The sequence below is a fragment of the Xiphophorus hellerii genome, chromosome 9 (assembly GCF_003331165.1).
Source record: "Xiphophorus hellerii strain 12219 chromosome 9, Xiphophorus_hellerii-4.1, whole genome shotgun sequence".
Classification (NCBI taxonomy): Eukaryota; Metazoa; Chordata; class Actinopteri; order Cyprinodontiformes; family Poeciliidae; genus Xiphophorus; species Xiphophorus hellerii.
Genome location: NC_045680.1, coordinates 32,194,667 through 32,207,348, shown reverse-complemented (window position 1 = coordinate 32,207,348; position 12,682 = coordinate 32,194,667). Strand labels below are relative to the sequence as shown.

The 12,682-nt window shown below is 43.9% G+C and overlaps 2 protein-coding genes across 3 annotated transcripts in view; both read left to right on the top strand.

Moving 5' to 3' along the window:
* Positions 1-358: 358 nt before the first annotated feature.
* Positions 359-3,223, top strand: LOC116725774 (zinc finger protein 501-like). Its single transcript, XM_032572145.1, has 2 exons — positions 359-575; positions 1,771-3,223. The coding sequence occupies exons 1-2, from the start codon at positions 371-373 to the stop codon at positions 3,054-3,056; spliced, it is 1,491 nt and encodes a 496-aa protein (XP_032428036.1). The 5' UTR covers positions 359-370; the 3' UTR covers positions 3,057-3,223.
* Positions 3,224-7,373: 4,150 nt separating this feature from the next.
* The window catches only part of thop1 (thimet oligopeptidase 1), a 33,573-nt gene continuing 28,264 nt past the window's right edge, over positions 7,374-12,682 (top strand). For both annotated transcript variants that reach the window (XM_032572100.1, XM_032572099.1), the window contains exons 1-8: positions 7,374-7,497; positions 9,927-10,133; positions 10,777-10,925; positions 11,010-11,117; positions 11,262-11,364; positions 11,533-11,690; positions 11,767-11,902; positions 12,062-12,204. In XM_032572100.1, the coding sequence (XP_032427991.1) occupies positions 7,485-7,497; positions 9,927-10,133; positions 10,777-10,925; positions 11,010-11,117; positions 11,262-11,364; positions 11,533-11,690; positions 11,767-11,902; positions 12,062-12,204 (1,017 nt within the window). In that variant the 5' untranslated portion in view covers positions 7,374-7,484. The remainder of the gene's footprint in view (positions 7,498-9,926; positions 10,134-10,776; positions 10,926-11,009; positions 11,118-11,261; positions 11,365-11,532; positions 11,691-11,766; positions 11,903-12,061; positions 12,205-12,682) is intronic.

Genomic DNA, 12,682 nt, shown 5'->3' with positions numbered 1-12,682 from the left:
AGATAGCATTTATTGTCATTGAACAGAATTCAACGAAATTTCCATTGCAGCTCCCGTGCAAAAGGTCAAATATATACAGTAAAAATAAGCAAACACACAATAATAATAATAACAATATATACAACTAAATTAACTAAAGGACTAAATTAACTAAAGGACTAAAGGTATATGTATTATTTAAAATTTGTGTGTTTATTTGGTTTATTTTTTAATCTAGTAATACAGCTTTAATAACAACTGAGTAGAAATAAAATTCTAACGGAAACTTTATTTGGTTCAGTTTGTGTTGTTTACATTTTTCCAGCCGTTTCACTCCAGTCCAGCAGGGGGCAGTGAAGCGGCTCACAGCCAGCCCGCTAGCCCAGTTAGCATGGTTAGCTTGTTATGGTTCTGTTCAGCAACAATGTGTTCCGTTGAGCCTCTGAGAGAGTTTATCAGAGAGAGACTAACTGCTGCTGCTGAAGAAATCTTCACCCAGCTGGAAAAAACCATCGTCCAGTACGAGGAGGAGATCGACCGGCAGCGGAGACTGCTGGACCTCACCTGGAGACCCCGAACCGAGCCGAACCCCGCAGGTAGGTCCGGCTGGTGGAGCGGGCGGCCTGGTAAAGCTCGGAACCAGGTTCTGTTTCAGCACAGGATGGTTCTGATGGTCCCCTGAGAGGTCCAGTAAACGGAACCAGAACCAGAGAACGTTCTGCTCTCGCGTTACATGAACCAAATCTTTCTGAATTTATGAAACTGAACCAAAGTGGGACAGAATCTGGACTTTTCTCATCAATCCGACCTGGTAGCTGGTACCAGGATTATGGGTTAGTAAGTTCTGCTCCTCAGACCCGGTTCCACTGGGTCACCAGTCAGAACCGCCTCTGTTGATATCTGGGCTTTAGTAGAACATCAGAACCACACCGGACCCAGGCGGTCCTTCAGAACCCGACCCGAACAAACACCCAGCAGCGACAAATCAGGGGGTTGTTTACTGCTGGTTCTGGACGGATCACCGGTCCGTTTCCAGAGCCAGAACCATAGCAGAACTTTGGCTCCAGATATCTAAGAAATGAAATGATTAGCTCGTGTTTACTGTCGGACTAATTCTGATGAACAGAGACATGTTCTGATATTTAAGCCAAAATATTAATGATGAATTTCTAATAAAAGTTAAAACAACCTGAAATCCAGAGACGTTAAATTTGAATAAAATAGAAATGACAGCAGCATGAGCTGAATATTTATTAGTAACATGTTATTAATGTCTGTTCGTCCAGCTGTGATGTCTTATGACAAGAATATAAAAATAACTTTTATCTCACCTGGAAATTCCCATTGAGATAAAAAATCTTTTTTACAAGAGAACCAGCGGCACACAGACGTGACAGAACATAAAAACTTCAATTAAGATTCATTGTTGCCACGATGAACTCAAATGGCCGTATTATCAGAAATGTTATTTTCGCTGACAGATTTCTTCTAAACATTATTGCTCTCGTTGAAACCGTTAGATTTTCTAAAACCATAAAACTCATGGATTCCTGATTTAAAGCTTCAAAACTAGTTTTTACTGATCAGTGGAGCCCAGTCATGTCTTATTAATACAGTCATATTAATAAGGGCTTGACTTATTAAAACAGACCAAATGTGACTGTTTGACCTCGGATGGATTTCATTGTTTTTATTTTTTTTATTAGCATTTAATCTCGTCGTCTTTGCTGGGTTCTGCAGCAGAGCAGCATGTCCGTTCTTCTTCTTCTCTGATCTCTGTTTCTCCTCCAGTTCTCCCGCAGACCTCCACCTGCAGGCGGGTTCTAGACAAGATGAGCTCCGGTCTGGACCCGGAGGAACCAGAACTCCCACAGATTAAAGAAGAACAGGAGGAATCAGAGCCTGAGCTGGATAAAGATGAATATGTAGAAGTGCACATCAGTGAGGATGAAGAGGAGCTGGGGCTGAAGCAGGAAAGGGACCCAGACGAACCAGAACCAGAGCAGAACCAGGCTCGGTCCCAAAGCTCTGCAGAAGCTGAGAACGTGGATCAGAAAGGAGGTGATGAAGAAGCAGAGAAGGAACCTGACGGGGTAGGAACGTCTGCCAATTCTGAGGCTGGGGCTGGTTCCGTCCCGAATAGAAAACCCTCTCAGTGTGACGTGTGTGGAAAACATTTCACTCAGAGTTACAACATGAGGGCTCATCGCCGGATCCACTCAGGCGAGCGGCCGTACTCCTGCCAGGTCTGCGGGAAGAACTTCATCAAGTACGACAACATGCTGGTCCACATCAGAACCCACACGGGTCAGAAACCTTACTCCTGTCCGACCTGCAGCAAGCGCTTCAGCCAGCGCAGCAACCTCACCTTCCACATGAGGATCCACGTCGGCGACAAGCCCTTCACCTGCAACACTTGCGGGAAGAGCTTCACCTCCAGCGGCCACCTCACCATCCACAGGAGAACCCACACAGGAGAGAGGCCCTACCTGTGCAACGTCTGTGGGAAGAGCTTCAGCCAGAGCGGCGGCCTGTCGGCCCACCGGAGGACCCACACTGGTGAGCGGCCGTTTACCTGCAAGGTGTGCGGCAAAGCCTTCATCAGGAGCGACGAGCTGCTGGTCCACATTCGGATCCACACCGGGGAGAAGCCGTACACCTGCAAGATCTGCTCTCGGAGCTTCGCCCGCAGTTGCCACCTGACCACCCACATGAGGACCCACACCGGGGAGAAGCCCTACTCCTGCCGAATGTGTGGAAAGAGCTTCAGCGAGAACCGCAGCCTGACCGCCCACGTCAGAACGCACACAGGCGAGAGGCCGTTCTCCTGCGACATCTGCCACAAGGCCTTCACAGACAGACGCAACCTGGCCGCTCACGCCAGGACCCACACGGGCGAGAAGCCCTTCTCCTGCTGCATCTGTGGAAGGAGCTTTGCAGAGAACCGGAGCCTGACGGGCCACATGGCCACACACACGGGCGAGCGGCCATTTTCCTGCAAAGTCTGCCAAAAGGGCTTCAGTCAGAGCGGCAAGCTGGCCGCTCACATGAGGCAACACAGAGAAGAGAACGTTTAGGTGCACCTGCTGATTTTATTGAGAAGAAGAAACTGGAAAGCAGAAGAAGCTCATTAAGTCACTGTATTTGTAGCAGCATAAAATACCTCTAGGGAATAAATTTGGTTGGTGTTAATAAGTCATATTTAGGGCTTCTGTTGAACTAAAAATAAAAAATTCAAAGTCCAGTTCTGGTGTCCTGAGCAACAGAATCGAGCTCAGAGCCTCTTCTCACAAAGGAACTCCTGGCTAGCTCGCCATATTTAGCGCTGGACTCGCTAGGCAGTCCGACTGCAGGGACGACTCTCCCAGATCTGTCCTCTTGTTTACACGAAGGTGTCCGTCTCAGCGGTTCTGGGTTGAACCGGTGGAAGTGCCAAGTGATGTGTGATTGGTCAGGAGTTTGTGGATGTGTTTTATGTAGAAATGTGCTAAGACAGCAGTATTGATATTTCACTAGTTTGCTTCCACTATCTGGTTTGTGTATCTGCAGGCGACACGAATACATGTGTAGCCGGGGCATTTTGTCCCTGGAAGTATGTTCCTGCGCACTCTTCCTGTTACCCATATATGGAAGACGCTGTTACAGAGCATAAAACCTGACTCGACTGATTACCTGACTCGTTATGGAGGCAGGTAATCAGCACCCAGCAGGTAGATCGCTGAGGAGATCAGAGGTATGATCCTTAACACTGGTCTTGGTTTTGTTGGGGCCTGCCATGCAAAGCAATGGCAGGAACCTATTGCTATTCTCCCAATTCTTTATTTTTCATCCGTAACCGTTAATGCGGCTCGTACCGCTGCGTGCACACCTACAAATGAGGTATCAAAACGTGCAGAAAATTCACGCCATTGGAGCTATTACTTTTGGTGGGATTCGGGGTTAACGTGGCGACATAATTCGCAAAAAACTACGAAAAAACCCCCATTATAAGTCAATGGGAAAAATCCTAGAAATACCCTATTTTTGAGGATTTTCTGTGTCGTCACGAATTCACGTAGAAATGCCATTCAAATTTCATTTTGTAGATACGTCTGTGATCTCTTCGAAAGTGAAGACGGCTCGTCGATACCAATTACGGTTTGTCCACAATTTGTCTCTAAGCGACCCAAAGTTTCTAATTTTTCCTAAAATTAGAGTGCGTCTCTCACTGATTAGAGTGAGAAATCAAGAGAACTTTTTCACCCCAAAATAATTTTGAAATCGCCATCACGCCCACAAATATCGCACGATTGGTATCAAAATCGGTCCTGACATTGATACGCATGTCTGCTCCGGTAAAATGTTTTCGAAATTTATCTAGATCGTACGGTTTTCTGTCACGGTGCTTCAGAGCAAAGTCATGCGACAGAATTTTCTAGGCTGTCTCAGGCTCTGTCACTAACACTTCACACCTTGGTGAGAAACTTATTTAACATAGCAACGGAACTCAAGAGGCTATTGGCTGCTGATTAGGACTACAAATACGCATCACTGTAGTTCTATCTATAGTGGAACCCTCAGTTGAAACAGATCAGGACTGAACTGGCCTTTAGAACTACTTGCTGCTATGGGCTGTATATAACTGATTTAACTCAGTAACTGTTACACATGGGATTAGTTTGGAACTTTAAAATTAAGCATAATAATAATTTCAAAATAAAAGCCTTGAATATAACAAAAATTCCAAAATAAAAGCCTTGAATATTTTTACATGACGTAATTGCTCTTTTTGGCTTTCTTTGACTTTTTCATCCAAAGCACTGTTACACATGGTATTAGTTTGGAACTTTGAAATGAAGCATACTGAAAATTTCAAAATAAAAGCCTTGAGAATTTTTACATGAGATTATTGCTGTTTTGAGCATTATATAACTGATTTTATACAATGACTGTTATTCATGGGATTAGTTTGGCCCTTTGAAATGAAGTTTAACAAAAATTCCAAAATAAAAGCCTTTAATATTTTTACATCAACTACTTGCGTTTTCAGCATTATATAACTGATTTAACCCAATGACTATTACACATGGGATTAGTTTGGTCCTTTGAAATGAAGCTTAACAAAAATTTCAAAATAAAAGCCTTTAATATTTTTAAATCAACTACTTGTGTTTTGAGCATTATATAACTGATTTACCCAATGACTATTAGACATGGGTTTATTGGGGCAATAAAAATTAAGCTTAATGAAAATTTCAAAATAAAAGCCTTGAATATTTTTACATCATGTAATTGCTCTTTTTGGCTTTATTTGACTTTTTCATCCAAAGCACTGTTACACATGGTATTAGTTTGGCCCTTTGAAATGAAGCATACTGAAAATTTCAAAATAAAAGCCTTGAATATTTTTACATGAACTACTTGTGTTTTGAGCATTATATAACTATTTTAACCCAATGACTATTACGCATGGGATTAGTTTGGCCCTTTCAAATGAAGTTTAACAAAACTTCCAAAATAAAAGCCTTGAGAAAATTTTAAATCTTACTGAATGGTGCACGTCCACCTTACTTAACGTTCTTGTGATTCTCTACATGCTATTGATTACGTTGCAGCGTTCTTTAGCATCGATGCTAATTTGTAGCGTGACAACGCCGGGCCCAAACCGACGGGCACGCCTTGGCAGGCCCCGGCTAAATTTCTTCCGAAATTTTCTAGTTTCTGATTCCTCCCCTTCATTTCTGAAGGCGACATCCTTTTTAGAGGGAGTGACACACGGAGCGCCGTTGACTGATTTCACTTCTGAGGAGGTAAAAGCCACTTATTTTATTGTTTGGCTACTTAAGGTGCTTGTCTAACTTTGTCCCTTTTGTGTGTAGGTTGGGCTGCTACTATTCAGTTTAGTTTAGTTCAAATTAGAATTATTTCTTCTTGGTAGATATTATTGATTAAAATTAGTGGTGTGCTGATTGCAGGGGTGCCATATTGGGGGGAAACGAAGGACAATTCCTAATGTGGAGGGCCCCTGACCAACAGAGGGCCCTCCACAATTTATTTATTTATTTTCATAGAAAAAAAAAATTGGGGCCCTGTCAATAACAAAATTAGTCATATTGTGTTTTCTAAGATTGTTTTTAGCAGTAAAAATCAAATGTTCTCCCTCCCAGACCAAAATGCACATATTCACCCTGAACCTCCTGGATCTGCAGGAAATGGTTTCTTCCTGCTTGGAGCTTCAGGTGTTCAGCAGCAGACAGTGGAAAACAAGAACGGCTGTGGCTGTTACTATGCTGCTAAGAAATATAATAAAGTTAGGTTTTCAAAAAATAGAGACAGAGAGAGAGAAAAAACAAGAGTGTCAATTTATAACCCAGTTTTTCTCTGAGAGGTGGGTAGACTGTGATTATCAACCATTTAGCATAGTTAGCTTAGCTACAGACTGCTTGCCTCCATTTCACTAACATTTAATGAATTAAGGAAAGAAATTAGCAACATATTCATATATTGAACTATAACAACAGGTGAGTCAATCAGCAGCAGCTCTAGTCCCTCCTGACCCGTCTTCTCTCCTCTCCTAGTGAAACTAAAGCTGCAGTTTGTCACTTTTATAAAAAATATATTTTCACATATTTGTTAAAACTCATTATGTTGTGACAGTATAGCATGAGAGATAATCTGTGAAAAATCTATTTCCTCTGCTTTCTCCCAGTTCTTTCTAGAAACAACCAATCAGAGACAGGAGAGATTTAGTGCTGTCAATCACAATCTCATGTGGCTGCTCATCCCTATGCTGCAGCTGGTGCAGCCTGTTGTGAATGCTCAGACTAGTTAGCATAGCTATCAATTACAGCAGATAAACATTTTTCCTGTAATGATAAGTTGTTTCTCCACCATTAGCACATTTAGCAGTGAGTGAATGAGGTGGATTGACAGCGCTAAGACCCTCCTCCTGCAGGTAAGCTCAAGGTGAACAAATCCATGGTTCAGTATATGAACCACTGACAGGAGCATGTCTGCATGCTGGTACCGGACTGAACAGTGTGAACCTGGATCCGGATTCCTTCTGCAGCAGAACCAGATAAATGTGCTGAAGCGACGGATCCAGACAGATATCGGGTTCTAATGGAAATTAGACTTTGTTTCAGACTTCTGGTGTCATATCGATTTGATCAGCAGGGGGCGCCACATTCCTCTTAGGGCCAGATAAATTAAAACCCGCTTCATTAGTTGGGAAGAAAACCAGTCAGAACCGGACCTGTTGGGTCTGAGTGGAAGTCACTGGGTTCCAGTAGAACTCAGGTAATAATAAAACATAACTCTGTTCTTCCTGCTGAGCCATGCTTTAGGTTTTCTGCTTTAAATCTCCGTTTTTCTGAATTAAAAATTAAAAATTTTCGTCCTGGATCATCTGCTTTTATTGTGAAACCTCTGATCGGAAATGACGCTTCCTTCTTTAATCCCTATCCGCCGAGTCTGCCTTCATTGAGCCACCCGAACCGAACCGAACCTGATCCTTTCTGTGAAGCATGGGGCCGACAGGTGAGTGGCTGCGGGCCGGTTTCACGGCACCGGGAGCAGTTTGCGGTAAAAAGCGTTTTTCTGTAGGGATTTCAGCCTAGCGGCTTCAACCTGCGGGAGCTAGCTGACAGTTAGCATCATGCTAACACCTGTGACGTGTTCAGAGCTCACCTGCAGCACGCTGGTTCTGTACCGGTGTCGGTTTTGTGGTGAATCAGATCGATAAAGAAGTTATTATATCTGGAGTTATTTCCGGTCATTTGTTTTCATTTAATTTAAACTTTCCGATCTGTGTAGCATGTTGCTAACAGTGGGAGCTAACTGACTCATCAGTAGCTCCGGTCTGCTAAGCCTGTCAGATTATTGATTATTAGTTGATTATGAGGTGATCAGATCCAGTCAGAGCTTCTTTAATCACATCTGGAATAAAACACAATTATTTTATCAATAAGTATTACAAAGATTACCGATGTTATGTAGCTAAGCCTGGAATTATTAGGTAAAAGTGTAGTTCATCAATGAATGAATGAAATGACAAACATCTGAACAATAAATGTTATTAAACAGAAAAGATATGAATTTAAATGATATTAATGATCCAGAACAGGACAGTTTTCTAACTGATTTCATTTTATACCATTACATTAGGTTAATGTAAATTCTGACTCTAAATTATTTCCATCCTAATAGTCTGTCTGTCCTATTAAAATAATAGAATATACTTTATTGATCCCCCAAGGGAAATTGCTTATTTGCTGACAAACTACTCCATCCAAGCTGCAAATATTAGTAAATACAAATAGAACCATATGCAATATAAAATGAATAAAAGTTATACATGAAAATGTGATTACAAATTGAATAATTAAGAAATGAATACATTATTATTAACCAAACATAATCAACACATTTAGTCTTAACATAAATTTAACTCTCATTTACATTAATAAAAGTTAATTAAACATTCATTCTTCTTGTTCAGGTGATCTAGGTCACCTGGTTGAAATCTATAGATCAGATAGGTGGCTGTGTCAATGCCTGATTAAAATACTTATAAACATATTAAGTCTGTTGACAGAGTTCTTTTATTAATATGTTCTTTAATAAATCAACAATATTAAAGAACATATTTCTGTTGCCATGATGAAGATGGTATTTGATGTTTCCATGGCAACACTCGTCCGGCTGCAGGGACCTGTTCAGCCTGCACTCTGTTTCCTGTTCACATCTGATCCAGAATAACTGAATAAACCGCATCATCACCTTCATCTCACAGTGAAGGAAACGTTTTCTGCTCGACGATCATAAAGCGTTGCTAAGCAACCTAACAGATTATATATGGGAATATACATAAATAATATTGTAATTAGGTCACAACAGCAGTATTAATATCTAATATCTGAACCAACAGTTATGATCATAAGAAATATTCAATCCACACTAAAAATGATCTGGAGGTTTTAGTAAACAGAAAAACTGATGTTTTGGTCTAAAATGAAGAAGATATTATTTACTGCAACCATGTTGCTTGACCCCTGACCTCCACTTATTATTCATATATTTATGCAGTAATTAAAAATAAGTTTGAACTAAATGTTGTTGACACATTATGATTGCTGCAATAATAAAATGAGCGTACTTTTAAAAATTGTATTCAGGACATTAAACTTGCAGAAGGTTTTTATGAACCTCTGGCGGATTGGAGAAGGGTCCTCAAGAATGTAGCTGACCATGGAGCTGCCTGATTTTCATTGTTGTTTTATTAAAATCTGATGGTGTTGATAAAAATATAATTAACAGGAAATTACTTCATATTGCTTCATAAGTCATAATTCACAAAATTAAGAATAAAAGTACACAAAAGTAGTATATTTGTGCTAAAATCTCCCAGAGGATTAACCCTACTTATGTTTTATAATTTTTCTTTTTGTACTCTTTTAGTGGAACCAGATTTAGACAAATTCTCAGCAATGAATGAAACTTCTTAATATTTAAATAAATATATTTGTTGTTCATAATCAGCCCTTCCTCAGTTGTTGCATTGATTTGGTGTGGAGAGATTCAGATTTTATCTTCTATTTTTCTTTTGCTTCTCATTAAAATTAATGTTTTCTTCTTTTAATGTTGCTAATTTACCAAAACAAAGTGAATAAAAACAAAACACTAAACTAAAAAAACTAAAGAAAGTGTTAAATGTAGGGACCATGTGGGGTCATGTGACTTTGGTGCCTTTATGTTCTGGCTTCTGATTGGCTAAGCGGCCTTAGATATGTCTGGTTTACATTCAAAGTCTCGGTGGAGGCACTTCGAGGAACGTTGCAGCATGTTTCGAGCGTCTGGTGTGGCGCGATTGGAGCCGTTTTGAGCGTTTGACATGTGGAGCGGATCCAACATGACCAGTAGGGTGTGAATACTTTCTCACAGCCGTGCTCACCTCTCCGTGTGTCCAGGTGAAGTGGCGTTCGGCAGCCCGGCGGCAGTCTGCGCAGAGAACCGTCTGCGCTGGGACCTGAGCCCGGAACAGATCCGGCAGCGCTCCGACGACCTGATCCAAAACACTAAGGAGGTTTACGACGGCGTGGGCCGGCTGGAGCTGGACGCCGTTACCATGGAGAACACGCTGAAGGCGCTGGCCGACGTGGAGGTGGAGTACACTGGTGAGTCCGCTGGGGGTCAGAGGTCACACCACAACCAGCTTCCTCTGCTCACAAGGTGTCTGGGAGGGATGGAGCTCTCTGCCGGGGTCAGGGGTCACCTGGGGATCTCCTGCTTTGTCTCTGGTGGAGCTGAGTCAGCAGAGCCTGAATCAGAGCGATGGTTCAAATCCCATCAGCAGTTTGCAGACAAAGCAGCTGAACCAGCAGCAGCTTTGTTCTCCATGAAAACATCTCCAGCTCCTGATTGGTCCGTTCCACCAGCCTGCTTTCATTTATTCCAAAATAAAAGTCTTTTAATTTAACAGTCATATAACAAAGTAAAAGTGAAGATTGTCTTTTTCTCCAAACCAGTCCAGCTTAGAAATGGGTCCAGACCGGGTCATGTCAGAACCCGATCCGGACTGGTCCAGTATTATTTCAGGACACCTGAGGCGGGAGCTCCCTCTAGTGGAGGCCAGAAGTTCTGCGGATGGAGACGATCCTGCTGGTCTCTGGAGAACCAAACGACTCCTGAGCTCCAGGAAACATTCATCAAGTAAAGTTGGTCTGATTGAAGGTTAAAGGTCTGTTTTCTCTCCTGCGGTGGCCCCGCCCCTCTGCTCTGGCCCCGCCCCCTCCGCTATGACTCCGCCCCGTGCCTCAGTCCAGAGGAACACGCTGGACTTCCCCCAGCACGTTTCTCCCTGTAAGGACGTCCGGGCAGCCAGCACCGAAGCTGATAAGCGTCTGTCCGAGTTCGACGTGGAGATGAGCATGAGGGAGGACGTCTACCTGAGGATCGTCGCCCTGCAGGTGAGTTGATCTCACGGCCGGGAGCTTCAGTTGACCTCTGACTCTCAGAGTGGCGTGGTGAGTGATGTTTGTTCATCTCTGCAGAAGAAGACGGAGGGCACCAGCATCGCTCCGGAGGCTCGGCGCTACATGGAGCGACTGATCAAGCTGGGCCGGAGGAACGGCCTGCACCTGCCCACCGAGACCCAACAGGTGGCGCTGCTTCCTTCTCTCTCCACTTTAACCTGACTGTTTTCACACCTGCTGAAGCAGGTTCTGGACTGAGCGGGCTCTGCTGAGGTTCTGGAGAACATGTTGCTCTAACAGCCTCCTCCGTCGTTCTTCTTCTCCTTCCAGGAGATCAAGAGCATCAAGAAGAAGCTGAGCAACTTGAGCATCGACTTCAACAAGAACCTGAACGAGGACACCACCTGCCTGAGCTTCACCCGGGAGCAGCTGGGTGAGTCCTTCTCCAGAACCAGAACCAGAACCTCCACATGGTCCAGAGCCTCCATTGTCCTACCACAAAGTCACAACATTTATCACTGGACTGACTGAATCTGGAGGTTCTGGACAGTTTTCCATGATGCTCCCAGTCTGAACTGGTGTGGTTGTGTGGGACCACCAGGTGGGCTCCCTGAGGACTTCCTGAGCTCTCTGGATCAGGACGGCGACCAGCTGAAGATCACGCTCAAGTATCCTCACTACTTCCCCACCATGAAGAAATGCTTTGTTCCAGAAACCCGCAGGAAGCTGGAGGAGGCTTTCAACTCCCGCTGCAAGGAGGTCTGTTCTCCCCGGGGCTGGGCTGGCCTGCTCCACCGTGGTTTGACCTCTGACCTCCCCAGCTGTGTGTTTCCAGGAGAACTCGGTGATCCTGAAGGAGCTGGTGAAGCTGCGAGCTCAGAAGAGTTCCCTGCTGGGCTTCAGCACCCACGCTGACTTCGTCCTGGAGATGAACATGGCCAAGTCTGCCAAGAAGGTGGCCAGCTTCCTGGGTGAGCCCAGCAGAGCCGCAACACCGGCCAGTCAGAGATGCGCTCAGATTAGTACCAATGTTATGGTGATATCTAACTATATCGTATATCTTGTACATATTTCCCAATGTTTTCTACATCATGTAAGGGTCTCATGTCTGTCCCCTGTCTCTGTCTCAGAGGACCTGTCCAGGAAGCTGAAGCCTCTGGGTGAGGAGGAGCGCTCCATCCTGCTGCAGCTGAAGCAGAAGGAGTGTGAGAAGCGAGGTTTTGTCTTCGATGGACAGCTGCACGCCTGGGATACGCGCTACTTCATGACCCAGGTAGGAGGCGCGCCCTGTCCGCCCTCACGCCGCTAGGCCGCTGACCTGCGTGTGTCCCCAGGTTTTCTCTTTGGCTCTCGGTGAAGGCAGACGCTTTATTTCCCTGCTCCCTTCCTCCCTTCCTCCACTTGCTCTGTTTCTGTGTTGCTTCTTTTGGAGTCTTTCTTTGCACATCCTCTGAATCTACAAATTATGGATCTGGTCAATCGGTCTCTCAATGCAATTGATCAAATTTTCTCAACGAGACGACTGGGCACAGGAGAGCCCTCTTGTCTTGCGGGGACACACCTGGAGGGATACATCCTGGATTTATTCACAATAACAGGATTTCTGTTTGGAGTCAGCGGATACCTGGCATATCGACAAATTTGTGACGGATTGGGCCGACTAGCAAACACTCAGACTGACATGTTGTGGGACAGAGACGTAAGTTGGTTGCGATTCTCTCGCAGGCAAACTTTGGACGCTAAAACTCACT